Here is a 21,823-nt window from a genome sequence, read left to right as displayed (position 1 = left end):
CGGTGTTAATTGTTTTAACACCTCTCAACAAAGGATTTTCCCAGGCTCAGCCAGGCCTTCAAATGCTAATGAAGGTGGTCAGCTGAAACATTCACACCTAGCTCCAGCAGAGAAGAGTCCTTTGTCCCACCCTGGTCATTCCACAGATATATAAACCCTTTTTCCTAGTTCCAACAGACCTCACTACCTCTGGGGATGCTTGCCATAGATGCAGGCGAAACGTCAGGAGAAAATGCCTCTAGAACATGGCCATATAGCCCGAAAAAAACCACAATAACCTATTGATTCCAGCCATGAAAGCCTTCGACAATACAATAACAATAACAATCATACATGTTGATTCCCAAGGTTTGTGCCAGGACTTGGGATAAGAACTCAGATTCTGCCTGCATTGCTTTTCCACGCAGGACCCGTTCTGCGAGTGGCAGGTCAACAGCAGCAAGAAAGGGGACTTCCTCTGCAGCCGGCGCGGGCGCCAACCCACCGCCATCCGCTCCCCCCAGGACTGCCCCGCACTCTGCAGCCAGTAAGGAGGGGGCCAGGTGGGGCGGGAGGGGCCCCCAAAGGCCATCCAGTCCAGCCCCCTTCCTCTCCCAGGCACGACGAGCACCATCCGATCCCTCCCAAGAGATGGCTGGACAGCATAGATAGAGATGATACATATGTCATAGAATCTGTATGTGGCCGCATGTGTCTGTGTGTCATCAAAAATAGCCATGCGTGTCAGTGCTGATACACGTGTCATAGGTTCACCATCACAGGCATAGATAGATAGCTATCTATGAGAAAGATATATGTGATGCATATAATAATTATTAATAAATTATTATAATTATTATGTGATACATATACAATGCTAGAGTCAGAACAGACCTCCAAGGGCCATCTAGTCCAATCCCATTCTTCCAGCGCAAGGGAGACACCATCCGATCCCTCCCAACAGGTGGCCATATAACATAGATAGATATAAGAGAGAAATGATATATGTATCACACATATACCATAGAATCCTACAGTCAGAAGGAACCCCCAAAGGCCATCTAGTCCAATCTCGTTCTTTCAGTGCAAGGGCGACACCATCTAATCCCTCCCAACAGATGGCCATATAACATAGATAGATGTAGTCGAGGGAGATATATGTATCACACATATACCATAGAATCCTAGAGTCAGAAGGAACCCTCAAAGACCATCTAGTCCAATCTCGTTCTTCCAGCACAAGGGTGACACCATCCGATCCCTCCCAACAGATGGCCATATAGCATAGAGAGATATAATTGAGAGAGAGAGAGAGATGATATATGTATCATACATATACCATAGAATCCTAGAGTCAGAAGGGACCCCCAAAGGCCATCTAGTCCAATCTCATTCTTCCAGCGCAAGGTCGACACCATCCAATCCCTCCCAACAGATGTCCATATAGCATAGAGAGATATAATTGAGAGAGAGAGGATATATGTATCATACATATACTACAGAATCCTAGAGTCAGAAGGAACCCCCAAAGACCATCTAGTCCATTCTCATTCTTCCAGGCAGGAAGGCACCACCCAGTCCCTCCCAACAGGTGGCCACCCAGCCATAGATATGATAGATAGACATATCATAGAATATGGTGTGTCTGTCTATCTACCTAGAATCCAAGAATTGGATGGGATCCCCAAAGGTGATCCAGTCCAGCCCTCATTTCTTATGGAAGAAGACACCATGCGATCTTTCCTGACAGATGGTCATCTAGCCAGAGATATGATAGATAGGTCATCCAGTCCAGCCCTCGTTTCTTATGGAAGAAGACACCATGTGATCCTTCCTGACAAATGGTCATCTAGCCAGAGATATGATAGATAGATAGATAGATAGATTATAATTTATGTTATATCTATCATAGAATTGGGATCCCCAAAGGTCATTCAATCCAGTCCACTTTTGCTATGGAACAAGTGTCAGATTGTAGGATCCGAATAGCAATGGAAAATAACCACTCACAAGCCGGCTTGGTTCGAAATGGATGTATTGCTTTTATCTCTGCAGCTAAGAAAGACACTACTGCCATTTTCCCACTACTGCCATTTTCCCACTTTATACATCTTTTCCGCCCCTCTTCTCTGATCCCTCTTGCCAGATGCCCTTCCAGCCAGCCATACATAGTTGATAGATAGATCATAGAATCCTAAAGTTGTAAGGAACCCCCAAAGGTCATCCAGTCCAGCCTTATTCTGCTAGGCAGGAAGACACCATCAGATCCCTCTTGAAATATGGCCATCCAGACTTCCATAGAATTATAGAGTTGGAAGGGAACCCCAAGGGCTGCATGATCTGCCCCCCTTCTGTCAGGCAGGAAGAGCACCATCCGATCCCTCCCAACAGATAGCCACCCAGCCCTTGCTTAATAATAATAACAACAATGGGTTGTTGTAGGTTTTTTTCGGGCTGTATGGCCATGTTCTAGAGGCATTCTCTCCTGACGTTTCGCCTGCATCTATGGCAAGCATCCTCAGAGGTACCTCTGCCATAGATGCAGGCAAAACGTCAGGAGAGAATGCCTCTAGAACATGGCCATACAGCCCAAAAAAACCTACAACAACCCAGTGATTCCGGCCATGAAAGCCTTCAACAATACAATAACAACAATAATAATACTACATAGAAAAAATGGAAACTGTTCTGTTCCTGGTTTGAAAGTGTTATTTCCTGTTTAATTATGCAGTCCTTAATTTGGAAGTAGTTGTTCTCTTCCAGAAACTTTGTTTTTGTCGCCGCCACAATGTTGGATTTGTTGAAACTCAAGCAAAACATTCTATAGCAAGACGTCTTTCATGCAAAGACAAAGTTTGTGCATTTAAATAAACTTTCCCATATGTTTATGATAGAACCCATTAGGAAATGGCATTTCTAATCCACGAACGAACGCCATAGTATTTAATGTGTATATCCCTCGTTTGCAGGCGCACCACCTGCTCGGAATGCCTCTCCAACTCCAGCCAATGCGCCTGGTGCCAATCCACTCGCAGCTGCTTCTTCTTTGCTGCCTACCTGGCCAAGTATCCCTATGGCGATTGCCGCGGCTGGTACGACAGGTGAGTCCTCTTCCTTTGCATTTCTGGGGTTGATCCGTTGCGAGGGAGAGGTGCATTTGAGGCGCATCTAAGTCTTTTGCAAAACCCCATGTGCCTCTTCTTTTGCTCCAGTGTGCATTCGGTGCCCCAGTGCCTGGACTGCAGCCGGTTCAACTCCTGCCGCGAATGTTTGCAGAACTTTGAGTGCGGATGGTGCGGAAACGCCGACAACCCCACCCTCGGCAGGTAAGAGGCATAGAATCGCAGAATCAGAAGGGGACCCCAAAGGCTATCCAGTCCAACCCCCTTCTGCCAACAAGGAAGGGATACTCAAAGCCCTCCTGAGAAGTGTCAAACTGTAGGATCCAAATACCAATGTTAAATAACCACTCACAAGCAGGCTTTGCTTTGAAATTGATATATTGCTTTTTTGGGTTTTTCTTATCATAGAATCATAAAGGTGGGAGGGACCCCATAGGCCATCCAGTCCAACCCCCTTCTGCCAATAAGGAAGGGATACTCAAAGCCCTCCTGGCAAGTGTCAAACTGTAGGATCCGAATACCAATGTTAAATAACCACTCACAAGCAGGCTCTGCTTTCAAATTGATATATTGCTTTTTTGGGTTTTTCTTATCATAGAATCATAAAGGTGGGAGGGACCCCATAGGCCATCCAGTCCAACCCCCTTCTGCCAATAAGGAAGGGATACTCAAAGCCCTCCTGGCAAGTGTCAAACTGTAGGATCCGAATACCAATGTTAAATAACCACTCACAAGCAGGCTCTGCTTTCAAATTGATATATTGCTTTTTGGGGGTTTTCTTATAGAATCATAAAGGTGGGAGGGACCCCATAGGCCATCCAGTCCAACCCCCTTCTGCCAATTAAGGAAGACACCATTCAGACCCTCCCGACAGATGCCCATCCAGGCCCTGCTTAATAATAATAATAATAATAATAATAATAATAATAATAATAATATATTAATATCATTAATAATTTTAAAATAATATTAATGTCAATAATAATAATAATAATAATAGAATCCTAGAGATGGAAGAGTCCCTCAAAGGCCATCCAGTCCAACCCCCTTCTGCCAACAAGGAAGGGATACTCAAAGCCCTCCTGAGAAGTGTCAAAACGTAGGATCCGAATACCAATGTTAAATAACCACTCACAAGCAGGCTCTGCTTTGAAATTGATATATTGCTTTTTTGGGTTTTTCTTATCATAGAATCATAAAGGTGGGAGGGACCCCAAAGGCCATCCAGTCCAACTCCCTTCTGCCAATTAAGGAAGACACCATTCAGACTCTCCTGACAGATGTCCATCCAGGCCCTGCTTAATAATAATAATAATAATAATAATAATAATTTTAAAATAATATTAATGTCAATAATAATAATAATAATAATAGAATCCTAGAGATGGAAGAGTCCCTCAAAGGCCATCCAGTCCAACCCCCTTCTGCCAACAAGGAAGGGATACTCAAAGCCCTCCTGAGAAGTGTCAGACTGTAGGATCCAAATACCAATGTTAAATAACCACTCACAAGCAGGCTCTGCTTTCAAATTGATATATTGCTTTTTTGGGTTTTTCTTATCATAGAATCATAAAGGTGGGAGGGACCCCAAAGGCCATCCAGTCCAACCCCCTTCTGCCAATTAAGGAAGACACCATTCAGACTCTCCTGACAGATGTCCATCCAGGCCCTGCTTAATAATAATAATAATAATAATAATAATAATAATAATAATTATACGATCTGACCCATATTGTGCTTCAGTAGTTATATTTATATTTTAATGTACCAAACATACCAAGTTTGTATGAAAATGTGACTATTTCCTGTGCTGGTCAATGATCGAAATAAATGATTTGATTTGATTATTAATAATAATAATAATAATAATAATAATAATAATAATAATAATATAATAATAATAATAATAATATCATTAATAATTTTAAAATAATATTAATGTCAATAATAATAATAATAATAATTTTAAAATAATATTAATGTCAATAATAATAATAATAATAATAGAATCCTAGAGATGGAAGAGTCCCTCAAAGGCCATCCAGTCCAACCCCCTTCTGCCAACAAGGAAGGGATACTCAAAGCCCTCCTGAGAAGTGTCAGACTGTAGGATCCGAATACCAATGTTAAATAACCACTCACAAGCAGGCTCTGCTTTCAAATTGATATATTGCTTTTTTGGGTTTTTCTTATCATAGAATCATAAAAGTGGAAGGGGTCCCAAAGGCCATCCAGTCCAACCCCCTTCTGCCAATTAAGGAAGACACCATTCAGACCCTCCTGACAGATGCCCATCCAGGCCCTGCTTAATAATAATAATAATAATAATAATTTTAAAATAATATTAATGTCAATAATAATAATAATAATAATAGAATCCTAGAGATGGAAGAGTCCCTCAAAGGCCATCCAGTCCAACCCCCTTCTGCCAACAAGGAAGGGATACTCAAAGCCCTCCTGGCAAGTGTCAAACTGTAGGATCCAAATACCAATGTTAAATAACCAATCACAAGCAGGCTCTGCTTTCAAATTGATATATTGCTTTTTTGGGTTTTTCTTATCATAGAATCATAAAGGTGGGAGGGACCCCATAGGCCATCCAGTCCAACCCCCTTCTGCCAATCGCTCTTTTGGCTGATGTTCAGCTTGTGGTTTTCCTTCCTTCCTTCTTTCGTCAGGTGCCTCCCGGGGGACTTCTCCGGCCTGGGCGGCTTCCCGAACTGCTCGGCGGCCCTGCTGGCCTTGCTCTCGCTCCCGGCGTCCCTCCCGGCCCGGTGGTCCTACGGCCAGTGCCCAGACGTGGACGAGTGCCGCCTGGGCCTGGCCAACTGCCACCCCTTCGCCAGCTGCAGGAACACCCCCGACGCCTTCGAGTGCCACTGCAACCGCGGATACGCCGGGGACGGGGTGGCCGAGTGCAACCAGACGTGAGGCACACACTCCCCTCCCTCACCCTTGACCCTGCTGAGGGTCTTCCAACGGGGTTTCGGGGGGGGGGGCACTATAGGTTGTTGTTGTCCTTGTCCCCTGACCAGTTCCAAGCCTATTAAGCACCATCAGCTTTGCAGAGGAGGGTTGAAGTCGTTCTGGGGAGGCACTGAACTTTTGTCATTGGAGTGCATGCGCACACACACACACACACACATCAAGCTCCATGCCAGTGGTTCAGTGAGTGTGTGTAGGTTGTTGTTGTTGTTGTCCTTGTCCTCTGTCCAGCTGCAAGCCTATTAAGCACCATCAGCTTTGCAGAGAAAAGTTCAAGTGCTCTTGGGGAGACACTGAAATGTTATCATTGGAATGGAATGCACACACACACACAAGCTCCGTGTTCAGTGGTTCAGTGAGTGTGTGAGTCTATGTGACACACAGACACATACTTGCACTTTATTGTCCCTCTGTATGAGGATTTCAGTAGGTCTGAAGCAACACTGAACTTTTGCCATTGGCATGGAGCTTGATACGTGTGTGTGTGTACACACACCTGATGCCAAACATTCAGTGTGTGCATGTGTATGTATGTAAATATGTATATAATAATAATAATAATAATAACTTTATTTTTCTACCCTGCCTCCATCTCTCTGAAGGGATTTGGGGCGACTTACATGGGGCCAAGACCAAGGCAACATACAGTTAATAATAGAACAGCAAAATATTAAAAATATATGTGTGTATACACACACACACACACACACTTGCAGCCATTCTATAGCCTTTCTCCTCTCTTTAGCGTGGCTTCTGTCCAGCCTGAAGCCTGTTTAGCCGCATTAGGTGTGCAATAATAATAATAATAATAATAATAGGTTTCGGTCAGTCTGGAGAGAGGCTGAACTTTGGCCCTTGGCATGAAGCTTGATGTGTACATGATGCCTGCATGATGTCCCCTGTGTGACGGCTCTGTGTCCTGCCTTGCTCCCTGACGCAGCTGCTACGACGAATGCGCGCACGGGGAGTGCAGCGGTGCCCCCAACTTCACCTGCCTCTGCGACCTGGGCTGGACCACCGAGGCCGTCACGGGAGCCACGCCGGCGCCCTCCGGGGTCCAGTGCAACGTGGACTGCGGGTGCCACTTCCACAGCCGCTGCGAGGCACACGGGCCCGGCGTTTGCGACCAGTGCATGAGTGAGTGCCATGCGCTTCCCCCACCAAACAATGCGCGGGACTCGCCGTTCATTTCCGGAACTACTGCATGTCCAAGTTACAAACTACGTAGATCGGTTCTGTTGGCCTGTGCTTACGTTGAATTTGCAATTTGGGACAGGTGCAATGTTGAAAGTCTTAACTCCAGCCATATATATATAACACGTGCATTTTTAAGTGTAACACCAGCCATATTGATTTATTGATTTATTTATTATTCGAACTGATATGCGGCCACTCCCCTGGGGCTTACAAGAATAGCTAAAATCTAACAAAGTGGCGCAGTGGGTTAAAGCACTGAGCTGCTGAGCTTGTTGATCGAAAGGTCGCAGGTTCGATTCCTGGGAGCGGCGTGAGCTTCTGCTGTCAGCCCTAGCTTCTGCCAACCTAGCAGTTCGAAAACATGCAAATGTGAGTAGATCAATAGGTACCGCTCCGGCGGGAAGGTAACGGCGCTCCATGCAGTCATGCCAGTGGCCACATGACCTTGGAGGTGTCTATGGACAACGCTGGCTCTTCGGCTTAGAAATGGAGATGAGCACCACACCCCAGAGTCAGACATGAATGGACTTAATGTCAGGGGACTACCTTTACCTTTACCTTTAACAAAGTTTAAAAGCAATTTAAAACTATTTAAAAACAGCAATATCAAACATTAAAAGCCTGTCAAAACAGGTATGTCTTCCATGCCCTGCGGAAAGCTGGTAAGTCCCGCAAGGCACGGACTTCAGGTGGCAGAGCATTCCAGAGTGATGGTGCCACTGCTGTGAAGGCTCTGCGTCTGGTTGCTGTTAGGCGCAAGGTCTTGACACTGGGAATTTCCAATAGCTCTTGGTCCTCAGAACGGAGGGATCTCTGGGGTTGGGAGGGGGTGAGGCGGTCCCTCAGGGACATCGGCCCCAGACCATGCAAAGCCTTCAAGGTGAGTCCCATCCCTTTGAAAGTGATCCGGTGCTCAATGGGTAAGATTGGGGTGATGTGGCATCTCATCGGAATTCCCGCAAGAAGCCGAGCAGCTGCATTTTGTACCAACTTGAGCTTCCGGATCACCAACAGAGGAAGGCCAACGTAGAGGGTGTTACAGTAGTCCAGTCTTGAGATGACCATAGTCTGGATCACCGTAGCCAGGTCATCCATGGACAGGGAGGGGGCCAGACGTCTAGCCTGCCGCAGGTGAAAGAAAGAAGGCGGTTCTGCTCGTGGTGGAGAGAGACCTGGGCCTCCATCCTCAGCAGAAAGAGGGTCCAAAAGGACTCCCAGACTCTTGACCAATGAGGACGGGCGTAGCGCCTCGCCATCCAGGGTGGGCAGATGGATGTCCCCACTGCCCAGTTGACCCAGCCATAGGATCTCCGTCTTTATATATATATGACATAGATCTAGTATCATAGATTTGGAAGGGGCCCCCGAAGGTCATCCAGTCCAGCCCTGTTCTTAACTGTGAGTCAGATGTTTGTAACTCAGGGTCTGCCAGTGAATGTAGATAGATATGAGGTAGTGTGTGTGCATATGTGTGTGTATATATATATGTGATAGATATAGTATCATAGATTAGGAAGGGATCCCCAAAGGCCATCCAGTCCAGCCCTGTTCTTAACTGTGAGTCAGATGTTTGTAACTCAGGGTCTGCCTGTGTATGTAGTTAGTTAGATATGAGGTAGTGCGCATGTGTGTGTGTGTATATGTGTGTGTGCGTGTGTGTGTGTATATATGTATATATGTGTGAGATAGATACAGATTTGGAAGGGACCCACAAAGGCCATCCAGTCCAGCCCTGTTCTTAACTGTGAGCCAGATGTTTGTAACTCAGGGTCTACCAGTGAATGTAGATAGATATGAGGTAGTGTGTGTGCATATGTGTGTGTATATATATATGTGATAGATATAGTATCATAGATTAGGAAGGGACCCCCAAAGGCCATCCAGTCCAGCCCCTGTTCTTAACTGTGAGTCAGATGTTTGTAACTCAGGGTCTGCCAGTGAATGTAGATAGATATGAGGTAGTGTGTGTGCATATGTGTGTGTATGTATATATGTGATAGATATAGTATCATAGATTAGGAAGGGACCCCCAAAGGCCATCCAGTCCAGCCCCTGTTCTTAACTGTGAGTCAGATGTTTGTAACTCAGGGTCTGCCAGTGTGTGTGTATATGTATATATGTGTATGTGTGTATACATATACATACACACACACACACACACACACATAAATATATATATATATGAGAGATAGATATATAGTATCATAGATTAGGAAGGGACTCCCAAAGGCCATCCAGTCCAGCCCTGTTCTTAACTGTGAGTCAGATGTTTGTAACTCAGGAACTGCCTGTGTATGTAGATAGATAGATAGATATGAGGTAGTATGTGTGTGTGTGTGTGTGTGTGTGTGTATATATATATATATATATATATATGAGATAGATATATAGTATCCTAGATTAGGAAGGGACTCCCAAAGGCCATCCAGTCCAGCCCTGTTCTTAACTGTGAGTCAGGTGTTTGTAACTCAGGGACTGCCTGTGTGTGTAGATAGATAGATATGAGATAGTGTGTGTGTGTGTGTGTGTGTATATATATATATGAGATAGATATATAGTAACCTAGATTTGGAAGGGACCCCCAAAGGCCATCCTGCCCAGCCCCGTTCTCAGGTGTGAGTTGTTTGCAAGCCGCATGTTTGTATCTTGGGGGCGGTCCGTGCTTGTGCGTGACCCTTCCTCTCTCTCTCTCCCTCTCTCTCTCTCTCTCTCTCTCTCTCTCTCTCTGTCCATCCCAGACTGGACGCAGGGGGAGCGGTGCGAGCTGTGCCGGCCGGGCAGCTTTGGCAACGGCTCGGACCCCGGGGGCTGCCAGGAGTGCGCCTGCAACGGCCATGGGCTGGAGGAGATGGGCTTCTGCCACGGGGAGAGCGGGGCCTGCTTCTGCGCAGCCCCCACCGAGGGGACACACTGCGAGCGCTGCGCACCGGGCTACTACGGGGACCCCAGGTGAGAAACCGGGGAGGGGAGGGGCGTGGCAGGATTCTACTCCTTTCCTCTTCTTCTTCTCCTTTCTCTTCTTTTTCTTCCATTTTCTCTTCCGTCTCTTCTCCCTCTTCTTTTTCCTCATCTTTCTCCTCCTCCTCTTCTTTCTCTTATTCTTCACCTTTCTCTTCCCCTTCTTTCTCTACTTTTCCTTCTTCATCTTCCTTGCCTTCTTCCTCTTCTTTTTTCTTCTTCATCTTTCTACTTCTCTTTCTCTTCTTCTCTCTCTATCTTCTCCTCTTCTTTTCCTTCTTCCTCTTCTTTATATTTTTCTTCTTCCTCTTTCTCCATCTCCTCCTTTTCTTCTTCCTGTTCTTTTTCTTCTTCATGTTGTCCCCCTCTTCCTTTTCCTCTTCTTTTCTTCTTTTCTCTTTTTCCTCCTCCTCTTCCTCTTTTTCATCTTCTTCCTCCTTCTCCTCTTTCTTCTTTCTCTTTCTCCTCTTCTCCTTTCTCTTCTTTTTTCCACCTTCTCTTCTCCCAATTCTTTTTCTTCTTTATATTTCTCCTCCTCTTACTCTTTTTCTTCATCTTTCTTCTCTTCCTCTTCTTTTATCTTCTTCATATTTCTCCTTCTCTTAGTCCTCTTCTTCCCTCTCAAGCTCCTCCTCCTCTTCTTTTCCTTCTTCCTCTTCTTTATATTTTTCTTCTTCCTCTTTCTCCATCTCCTCCTCCTCCTCCTCTTCCTGTTCTTCATATTTCTCTGTCTCCTTCTTCTCTTCTTCATCTTTCTTTTCTTCTCCCTCTTCTTTTATCTTCTTCATATTTCTCCTTCCCCTCGTCCTCTTCTTCTCTTTCCATTTCCTCCTCCTCTTCTTTTCCTTCTTCCTCTTCTTTATATTTTTCTTCTTCTTTATATTTTTCTCCATCTCCTGCTCCTCCTCTTCTTCCTGTTCTTTTTCTTCTTCATATTCCCCCCTTTTCCTTCTCCTCTTCTTTTTCTCCTTTCTCTTTTTCCTGCTTCTTTTTCTCCTCCTCCTCCTCTTCTCCTCCTCCTTCTGCTCCATCTCCTTCTTTTTCCTCTTCTTTTTCTGCTTTGTATTCTCTTCCTCTTCCTTCTACTTCCCCCTCTTCTTTTTCTCCTCCTCTTCCTCTTCTTATCCTTCTCCTCCTTCCTCTTCTTCCTCTTCTTTTTCTACTTTGTATTCTCTTCCTTCTATTTCCTCTTCTTTTCTTTTTCTCCTTCTCTTCCTCTTCCTACCCTTCTCCTCCTTCTCCCTCTTTTTCTTTTGTATTCTCCTCTTCCTACCCTTCTCCTTCTCCTCCTTCTTCCTCTTTTTCTTCTTCTTTGTATTCTCTTCCTTCTACTTCTTCCTCTTCTTTTTCTCCTCTTCTTCCTCTCCTTCTCCCTCTCCTTCCTCTTCTTTTTCTACTTCATATTCTCTTCCTCTTCCCTCTCTTTCCTCTTCTCTTCTTTTCTTCTTCTTCTCCTTTCCTGGCCGTAGCCCTTGACCAGTGGATGGAGTGCCTCCCTTCTCCGTCTGGTGCAGAAGGCGCCTTGCCTCTGTGCCTTCCCTCCTCCTGCATTCTTCCTTTTCTCCTCCTCTTCTTCCGCAGGGACGGCGGGGTGTGCTACCAGCAGTGCCAGGGACGCTCCTTGCTGGCCAACCTCTCTTCTTCCTCCTCCTCCTCCTCTTCCTCGTTGCCTTCCTCGCTGAGCTCCCAACGGGCGGGGGGTCCGCCTGGGCCGGGCTCGCTCTCCTACTGCGTCTGGGTCCTCTCCGCCGGGGACGGGATGCGCCCCTGCCCCGCCGACCAGCCCTGCCCCACCATCGCCCTCGCCATCCGACCGGACACGCTCTGCACGGTGAGACCCAACACGCAACCCAGGAGAACGGAGGGGGGGACTTTGCGGGGGGCGGAAGACAGGCACAAGGCGGGAGACTCTGGGATTGTTAGCTGCATGCATAAAATTTTATTAGTATTAGTATTAGTATTATCCATTTATATCTGGTCTTATCCCTATGGGGACTCAAGGCAGCTCACAATATTGTTATTATTATTATTATTGTTGTTGTTGTTGTTGTGGTTGTTGTGATTGTGGTTGTGGTTGCAGTTGTTATTCCACCTTTCTCCCTATGGGGACTCAAGGCAGCTCATAATATATTATTATTATTATTATTATCCCACCTTTCCCCCTTTGGGGACTCGAGGCAGCTCGTAATATATTATTATTATTATTATTATTATTATTATTATTATTATCCCACCTTTCTCCCTTTGGGGACTCAGGGCAGCTCATAATATATTATTATTATTATTATTATTATTATTATTATTATTATTATCCCACCTTTCTCCTTTTGGGGACTCAAGGCAGCTCGTAATATATTATTATTATTATTATTATTATTATTATTATTATCCCACCTTTCTCCCTTTGGGGACTCAAGGCAGCTCATAATATGTTATTATTATTATTATTATTATTATTATTATTATTATCCCACCTTTCTCCCTTTGGGGACTCAGGGCAGCTCATAATATGTTATTATTATTATTATTATTATTATTATTATTATCCCACCTTTCTCCCTTTGGGGACTCAAGGCAGCTCATAATATGTTATTATTATTATTATTATTATTATTATTATCCCACCTTTCTCCCTTTGGGGACTCGAGGCAGCTCATAATATATTATTATTATTATTATTATTATTATTATTATTATCCCACCTTTCTCCCTTTGGGGACTCAAGGCAGCTCATAATATATTATTATTATTATTATTATTATTATTATTATTATCCCACCTTTCTCCCTTTGGGGACTCAAGGCAGCTCATTTATTATTATTATTATTATTATTATTATTATTATCTGACCTTTCTCCCTTTGGGGACTCAAGGCAGCTCATAATATATTATTATTATTATTATTATTATTATCCCACCTTTTTCCTTTTGGGGACTCAAGGCAGCTCGTAATATATTATTATTATTACTATTATTATTATTATTATTATCCCACCTTTCTCCTTTTGGGGACTCAAGGCAGCTCGTAATATATTATTATTATTATTATTATTATCCCACCTTTCTCCCTTTGGGGACTCGAGGCAGCTCGTAATATATTATTATCATTACTATTATTATTATTATTATTATTCCACCTTTCTCCCTTTGGGGAATCAGGGCAGCTCATAATATATTATTATTATGGGGAACTCAAGGTGCCTCATGATATTATTATTATTATTATTATTCACTTTATTTATACCCTACCTTTCTTCTTGTGGGGACTCAAGGCAGCTCAAGATGTTGTTGTTGTTGTTGTTATTGTGTCCTTGCTTCAAAGACTTTCCCCCTTTGCTTCCTGCTTAGAGCAACTACGTCTACGTTTTTGATGGCCTGCCAGACTTCTTGGACACGGGCCTGATCCAACTGGACCGGACACTGATCGGGGCCTTCTGTGGACAAGGCCAGGACCAGCCGGCCACTGTGGAGGCCATCTCAGGTAGGACCAAGCCATCAGAAGCACGACTTGGATGGCCATCTGTCGGGAGGGATTGTGTCTTCCTTTATGGTAGGCAGAAAGAGGTTGGAATGGATGGCCTGTTCCAATTCTAGGGTTTGACGATTCTCTCAGCAAAGCCAGGAAACGTATCATGTCTATATGTTGTTAAGCAGTGACTACATGGCCATCTGTCAGAAATGCTTAGATTGAGCCTTCCTGCCAGGCGGAAGGAGGTTGGACTGGATGGCCTTTGGGTTCTCCTCCAGCTGTATGATACTATGATTATATAGCTCTATGACTAGATGGCCAAAGGGATGGACTAGATGACTCTTGGGGATCCCTTCCAACTGCTATGATTTCAAGGCTAGAGACAAGTTGGAGTGAGTTGTTGTTGTTGTTGTTGTTGTTTTGAGGGTATGGAGAAGAAGGGATGGACTGGATGGCCTTTGGGGGTCTCCTCCAACTTCTGTGACTTCAAGGCTAGAGACAAGTGGGGTGGGTTGTTGTTGTTGTTGTTGTTGTTACCATTATTATTATTATTATTATTAAACTTTATTTGTACCCTGTTAGCATCTCCCGAAGGATTCGATGCGGCTTACACAGGCCGAGGCCTCAACACACAACATAACAATACAATCTAAGCAAATCAAACAATTAAAAACAGAATAAAGCAAAGTAAACAACAGGCACAATACACTAAACACAATAAAACATGTTGTTACCCTTGGGTGATGGAGAAGAAGAGATGGACCTGATGGCCTTTGGGGGGTCCCCTTCCAACTTCTGTGATATCAAGGCTAGAGACAAGGTGGAGTGGGTTGTTGTTGTTGTTGTTGTTGTTGTTTTGTGGGTATGGAGAAGAAGGGATGGACTGGATGGTTTTGGGGGGTCTCCTCCAACTTCTGTGACTTCAAGGCTAGAGACAAGTTGGAGTGGGTTGTTGTTGTTATTACTATGTTTCGAGGGTGATATGGGAATGGAGAAGAAGGGATGGACTGAATGACCTTTGGACGGTCCCTTCCAACTTCTATGATTTCAAGGCTAGAGACAAGTTGGAGTGGGTTGTTGTTGTTTTGAAGGTGATTGAGAAGAAGGGATGGACTGGATGGCCTTTGGGGGTCTCCTCCAACTTCTGTGACTTCAAGGCTAGAGACAAGATAGAGTGGGTTGTTGTTATTACTATGTTTCGAGGGTGATACGGGGAATGGAGAAGAAAGGATGGATTGGATGGCCTTTCGATGGTCCTTTCCAACTTCTATGATTTCAAGGTTAGAGACGAGTTGGAGCGGATTGTTGTTGTTGTTGTTACTATGTGTAAGACTGTAGGTTTTATATAGCAATATTAAATAACCACTCACAAGCCGGCTTGCTTTGAAATGGATATATTGCTTGTATCTCCGCAGCAAAGAAAGACACTACTGACTTTTTCCCACCACCACTTCCTTTTATACACCCTTCCTGTCCATCTGCCCCCTCTTCTCAGTTTCCTTATTAGAACTGACACTATGTTTCGAGGGTGATACAGGGAATGGAGAAGGGATGGACTGGATGGCCTTTGGGGGGGCTCTTCCAACTTCTGTGACTTCAAGGCTACAGACAAGGTGGTGTGGCTTGTTGTTATTACTGTGTTTTGAGGGTGATACAGGGAATGGAGAAGAAAGGATGGATTGAATGGCCTTTCGATGGTCCTTTCCAACTTCTATGATTTCAAGGTTAGAGACGAGTTGGAGCGGATTGTTGTTGTTGTTGTTACTATGTGTAAGACTGTAGGTTTTATATAGCAATATTAAATAACCACTCACAAGCCGGTTTTGCTTGGAAATTGATATATTGCTTGTATCTCTGCAGCAAAGGAAGATACTACTGACTTTTTCCCACCACCACTTCCTTTTATACACCTTTGCTGCCCATTTCCCCCTCTTCTCAGTTTCCTTATTAGAACTGACACTATGTTTCGAGGGTGATACGGGGAATGGAGAAGGGATGGACTGATGGCCTTTGGGGGGCCTCTTCCAAGTTCTGTGACTTCAAGGCTAGAGACGAGGTGGTGTGGCTTGTTGTTGTTGTTACTATGTTTCGAGGGTGATACGGGGAATCGAGAGGAAAGGATGGAGTGGATGACCTTTGGGAGTCCCTTCCAACTTCAGTGATTTCATGATCTTATGATTTCAAGGCTAGGGACGAGTTGGAGCGGATTATTATTATTATTATTACTACTACTACTGTATTTTGAGGGTGATACAGGGAATGGAGAAAAAGGGTCAGAGGAGCTGTATGCAGCACCCATTCCGCTTGATGGAGAGAAGGCTGCTGCTTGCTCTCTGCAGGGTTGCTGGTCATTAGGGCTGGGCGGTTTCGTTTCGTTAATTCGTAATTTGTTAAAATTTGTTTGTTTTTTTTTATAACGAAGCGATAACGAACCATTCTGGAGCAACTTAAAAACGAAACGAATTTTTAAATTCGTTTCGTAATTGTTTCGGATTCGGTATGTATTCGTTTCGTTATCGTTTTGAAGTCGTTTCGTTATTATTTCCGCATGTCTGGGGCAAGTTTTGTTTTTTGTTTAATTAGTGAAAAAAATTATAATATCACACCAACAGTCAACAACAGAGGGAGAGGGAAGTTTCAGAAGTTCCCCCTGTCCCATTTGGAGGTTTTTTAGCGTATTGCGCGGTCGCGTCCGCCATTAACGAATCGATTCGTTATTGTTTCGTAATCGATTCGTTATTATTTCGTATTTTTTTTAACATTTACGAAATTTCGTAAATATCGAACTTTTTAAAAGAAAAAATTCGGAATTCTTTTTAAAATCGAAACGCAAAAACCCCCAAAAAACGAATCGATTTTAGAAACAAATTTTTCCGTTGTTACCCAGGCCTACTGGTCATCTACTACGAGGCCAACTCGAGCGAGGCCTCGGGCTTCAACGCCACCTTCACGGTGCACCACTGCCAGCCCAGCTGCCAGCCCAACCAGGAGTGCCGCGAGGGACGCTGCCTCTGCCGGGCCGGCTATTCGGGCCCCAGCTGCCAGGAACAGACCTGCCCGGGGAACTGCACTGCCCACGCCGGGCAAGGGACATGCAACCGGGTGAGCAAGGGTCCGCTATGCATGCTTGTTGCAAAGGGGGTGTTATGCTGTGTGCCATATTTGGTTCAGTTCCATCATTGGTGAGGTTCAGAATGCTCTTTGATTGTAGGTGAACTATACATCCCAGTAACTACAACTTGCATATGTCAAGGTCTATTTTCCCCCAAGAACGCCTCAAGAGCGCCCCTGGCAAAATCAACTCTACCGCGAATGCTTACTTTGCGTAATGGTTGAGCCGCCCCTGTCTCGAAGTCTCCTAGAAATCAGGCAGCACCTGATTACAACAGCAAACACAGGCAAAGACACCTCTTCTGGCTTGTTATAACTTTTTTCTGACATACGCACACTAAAAAAAGCTGAAGTTTTCATTTTCCCCAAAATCGCACATTATTTCCAATAGTTTCAATGTTATATTTTGTTGCTATTTTAACAAGTGCTTCATTGTTTGGGGAGGGTCCCTTCCAACTCTAGAATTCTACGATTTGAAGGCTTGAGACACGTTGGAGGTGGTTGTTGTTGTTGTTGTTGTTGTTATGTTTCACGGATAACAAAGCATACAGCAACAAAATCATATCACACGCATATTGTCACGATGGCAGGGCTCTGCCTTTATAGAGGCAGAGATGAACCAAACAAAAACCCAGAATGTATAAAACAATTTAATTAAAACAGCACTTACTTTCTGGCTGTTTTAATAGTCCAAAATATAATATATCAGTGTTTCTCAACCTGGGGGTCGGGACCCCTGGAGGGGTCGCAAGGGGGTGTCAGAGGGATCACCAAAGACCATCAGAAAATACAGTATTTTCTGTTGGTGAAGGGGTTTCTTTGTGGTAAGTTTGGTTCAATTTCGTTGTTGGTGGGGTTCAGAATGCTCTTTGATTGTAGGTGAACTATACATCTCAGCAACTACAACTCCCAAATGCCAAAGTCTGTTTCCTCCAAACTCCACCAGTTTTCACATTTGGGCATATTGCGTATTCATGCCAAGTTTGGTCCAGATCCATCATTGTTTGAGTCCACAGTGCTCTCTGGATGCAGGTGAACTACAACTCCAAAACTCAAGGTCAATGCCCACCAAACTCTTCTAGTATTTTCCATTGGTCATGTGAGATCTTTGTGCCAAGTTTGGTTCAATTCCATCATTGGTGGAGTTCAGAATTCTCTTTGATTGTAGGTGAACTATAAATCCCGGCAATTACAACTCCCAAGTGACAAAATCAATTCCCCCCAACCTTGGGTGTATCGGGTATTTGTGCCAAAATTTGGTCCAGTGAATGAAAATACATCCTCCATATCAGATATTTGCATTGTGATTCAGAACAGTTGCAAAATTACAGTGATAAAGTAGCATTAAAAATAATTTTATGGTTGGGGGTCACCACAACATGAGGAACTGTATTAAGTGGTCAAGGCATTAGGAAGGTTGAGAAACACTGTAATATATAAAGATTGCACTCAGCCGCAGAATATAAAACAGAAACAGCAAACACTGTTGCAGGTTCAAGATAACTCCGTAGTCAGAAGGTCCAGTCCAGTGGTCAAACGCCAAGAGTTCAATAAACAAAGTTCAGGGATCAAGAGTCTATCTCGTAGTCAAAAGCCAGCCCAAAGGTTCAAGGTTCAAAGGTTCCAAAGGTTCAGGAAACAGGTCAGGACACCAAAAATCCACAAACCTGGGGAAAAACCAGCAGCATCTACCACCAAAATAAATCCTTTTCTCCCAAAAATCAGTCCCAAAGCTAGCTCCTTATATCCAGAAAGACCCAACTGCAACCCATCTCTTGCATGCATCCTCCCTTAATTGCTTTCACCCATGAACTCTTACTTACAGATTACTCAACCCTTTAGAACTAAGACTTACATTAACCCTTCTATCACCAACTGCTAGGCCTACCACCACCAACAAGCATCAACTGCAGAACATGATACATGACACATATACAACAGGAGGAAATCACCGATTAAAAAGGAAAGCATAATTAGGAGTAATCTCAAGGTGATGAAAGTGCTGGCAGGCCATCAGAGCCTCAGTAATTTATTTGTTTGCTTGATCACTAATTGCTGCTAAGTATCTGAGTCCTTTCTTACAGCAGCATTTTATTGCTTTAGAGCAGTGTTTCTCAACCTTCCTAATGCCGTGACCCCTTAATACAGTTCCTTATGTTGTGGTGACCCCCCAACCAGAACATTATTTTCATTGCTGCTTCACAACTATAATTTTGCTCCTGTTATGAATCATCTTGTAAATATACAATATGCAGAATGTATTTTCATTCATTTGGCACAAATGCTCAATACGCCCAAATTTGAATATTGGTGGGATTGAGGGGAGGATTGATTTTGTCATTTGGGAGTTGTAGTTGCTGGGATTTATGGTTCACTTACAATATCAAAGAGCATTCTGAACTCCACCAATGATGGAATTGAACCAAACTTGGGACACAGAGGTCCCATGACCAACAACAAATTCTGGAAGAGTGTGGTGGGCATTGACCTTGGGTTTTGGAGTTATAGTTTACCCACATCCAGAGAACACCGATGCATTTGGACCAAGCTTGGCATGAATACTCAATATGCCCAAATGTGGACACTGGTGTGGTTTGGGGAAGATAGACCTTGACATTTAGAAGTTGTAGTGGCTGGGATTTATAGTTCACCTATAATCAAAGAGCATTTCTGAACTCCACCAATGATAGAATTGGGCAAAATTTCCCACACAGAACCCCCACGACCAACAGAAAATACTGTTTTTTCTAATTGTCTTTGGCGACCCCTCTGACACCCCCTCACGACCCCCCCCCCAGGGGTCCCGACCCCCAGGTTGAGAAACACTGCTTTAGAGTTTTTAGCTTTTATAGTCTTGTAGCTCTACAGTTATATAGTTGTGTTGTTTTATTGCATAAGTCTTACAACCAGCAATTCATAACTCAGCTGATACGAGTGCCTGAAAATAATAACAACAACAACAATAATAATAGTTCCCCTTCCTCTCCAGAGCCTCGGCCTCTGTGTCTGCAATGAACCCTTTGCTGGAGTGGACTGTTCCATCCCTCTGGACGCCGGGAAGATTGTCTGGGAGACCCTGATTGACACCCAGCTGACCGCAGTAAGTGTCCGCACATGCCTGGCTGGACGATCCAGTGTCCTGACTACCTTTTGGTGTCCTGGGAAGGGTCTTGGTGGGACTTTGGCCACCTAACTGGGCTCTTTTCCTCCCGGTAAACTCTGGTTTGAGTCCTTTCCTTCCTTCCTTCCTTCCCCAGGACACGGCCAGCCGCTTCCTGCACCGCTTGGGCCACACGATGGTGGAGGGTCCGGACGGCACGCTCTGGATGTTTGGGGGCATGTCCTTGCGGGAGGGCATGCTGGGCAACGTCTACAGGTACGGACTCTTTCCGTGCAAAACAGCACATGTTTCCTACTCCTAGGCATATCCAGGGTTAGGGAAGGCTGTTGGGGAAATCTCCCTGTCAAGTTCATTTGGACGCAGCCGAAGGAAGAGACGAACAGCAGATTTGGATTTTTTTAAGCACTTAACTATTTGCAAAATAGTGGTGACAGTGTATTGTCGAAGGCTTTCATGGCTGGAATCACTAAGTTCTTGTGGGTTTTTTTGGACTATATGGCCATGTTCTAGAGGCATTTCTCCTGACGTTTCGCCTGCATCTATGGCAAGCATCCTCACCTCTGAGGATGCTTGCCATAGATGCAGGCGAAACGTCAGGAGAAAATGCCTCTAGAACATGGCTATATAGCCCGGAAAAACCTACAACAACCCAGTATATCTACACACACATACATATCTATATATATGCACACACATACATATATCTACACACACATACACACATACATACATATATCTACACACACACACACATATACACACACATATATACATATGTATACACACATACATATATCTACACACATGCCTCTAGAACATGGCCATATAGCCTGAAAAAACCCACAAGAACTTAGTGGTGACAGTGTCAGCTCATGCTGAATAAAGAACTGCCACACCCCCGATTGGGGCGGGCTTCCAATTATAGCATTTTACAAGCATGTACAGAAGGCTAATTAGTAGGCTTGGTTGATTAAAAAAATGGTTCAAAACTCGTTTCGGATGTTGGGGGGTGCTGGTGGTTCAATTCTAATGTCAATTCCAATTTTAACAGAAATTTTTTTTCAAAACTTTTCAGAACTTCCGAGGCTTCTGAATCCTTTCATTAATGGTTTGAAAGTGTTGTTTCCTGTTTCATTGGGTGGTCTTTACTTTGAAAGTAGTTCTTTAACTCCAGAAGCGGGGAAAAGCAAGCAGAGGAAATTCCTTCCTTTTCTGGTTTAAATCTGGCTTCTCTGGCTTTAAAACTGGCTTCCCTGGCTTAAGGAGAGGCCAGGAAATTCCTCCGTTCTCTGGTTTAAAACTGGCTTCTCTGGCTTAAGTTCCTTCCTGCTCTGGTTTAAAACTGGCTCCTCTGGCTTAAGGAGTGGCCAGAAAATTCCTTCTTCTCTGGTTTAAAACTGGCTTCTCTGGTTTTTGCTGAGGCCAGGAAATTCCTTCCTTCTCTGGTTTAAAACTGGCTTCACTGGCTTGAACCGAGGCCAGGAAATTCCTTCCTTCTCTGGTTCAAAACTGGCTTCTCTGGCTTAAGGAGAGGCCAAGAAATTCCTTCCTTCTCTGGTTTAAAACTGGCTTCACTGGCTTGAACCGAGGCCAGGAAATTCCTTCCTTCTCTGGTTCAAAACTGGCTTCTCTGGCTTAAGGAGAGGCCAAGAAATTCCTTCCTTCTCTGGTTTAAAACTGGCTTCACTGGCTTGAACCGAGGCCAGGAAATTCCTTCCTTCTCTGGTTCAAAACTGGCTTCTCTGGCTTAAGGAGAGGCCAAGAAATTCCTTCCTTCTCTGGTTTAAAACTGGCTTCTCTGGCTTAAGGAGAGGCCAGGAAATTCCTTTCTTCTCTGATTTAAAACTGGCTTCTCTGGCTTGAGCCGAGGCCAGGAAATTC

At 44.3% G+C, this 21,823-nt stretch overlaps 1 protein-coding gene across 1 annotated transcript in view; it reads left to right on the top strand.

The window, feature by feature from the left end:
• LOC132780505 (multiple epidermal growth factor-like domains protein 8) overlaps positions 1-21,823 on the top strand; it is a 103,339-nt gene that overhangs the window by 46,046 nt on the left and 35,470 nt on the right. The window contains exons 18-28 of the mRNA XM_067461231.1: positions 408-526; positions 2,949-3,080; positions 3,192-3,305; positions 5,780-6,028; positions 7,027-7,223; positions 10,022-10,232; positions 11,823-12,072; positions 13,590-13,722; positions 16,598-16,812; positions 19,811-19,921; positions 20,079-20,197. Coding sequence (XP_067317332.1) covers positions 408-526; positions 2,949-3,080; positions 3,192-3,305; positions 5,780-6,028; positions 7,027-7,223; positions 10,022-10,232; positions 11,823-12,072; positions 13,590-13,722; positions 16,598-16,812; positions 19,811-19,921; positions 20,079-20,197 — 1,850 coding nt within the window. The remainder of the gene's footprint in view (positions 1-407; positions 527-2,948; positions 3,081-3,191; positions 3,306-5,779; positions 6,029-7,026; positions 7,224-10,021; positions 10,233-11,822; positions 12,073-13,589; positions 13,723-16,597; positions 16,813-19,810; positions 19,922-20,078; positions 20,198-21,823) is intronic.

The sequence above is a fragment of the Anolis sagrei genome, chromosome Y (genome assembly GCF_037176765.1).
Source record: "Anolis sagrei isolate rAnoSag1 chromosome Y, rAnoSag1.mat, whole genome shotgun sequence".
NCBI classification, from domain to species: Eukaryota; Metazoa; Chordata; class Lepidosauria; order Squamata; family Dactyloidae; genus Anolis; species Anolis sagrei.
The sequence above is the reverse complement of the archived record's forward strand: the minus strand, read 5'-3'. Positions and strand labels throughout refer to the sequence as shown.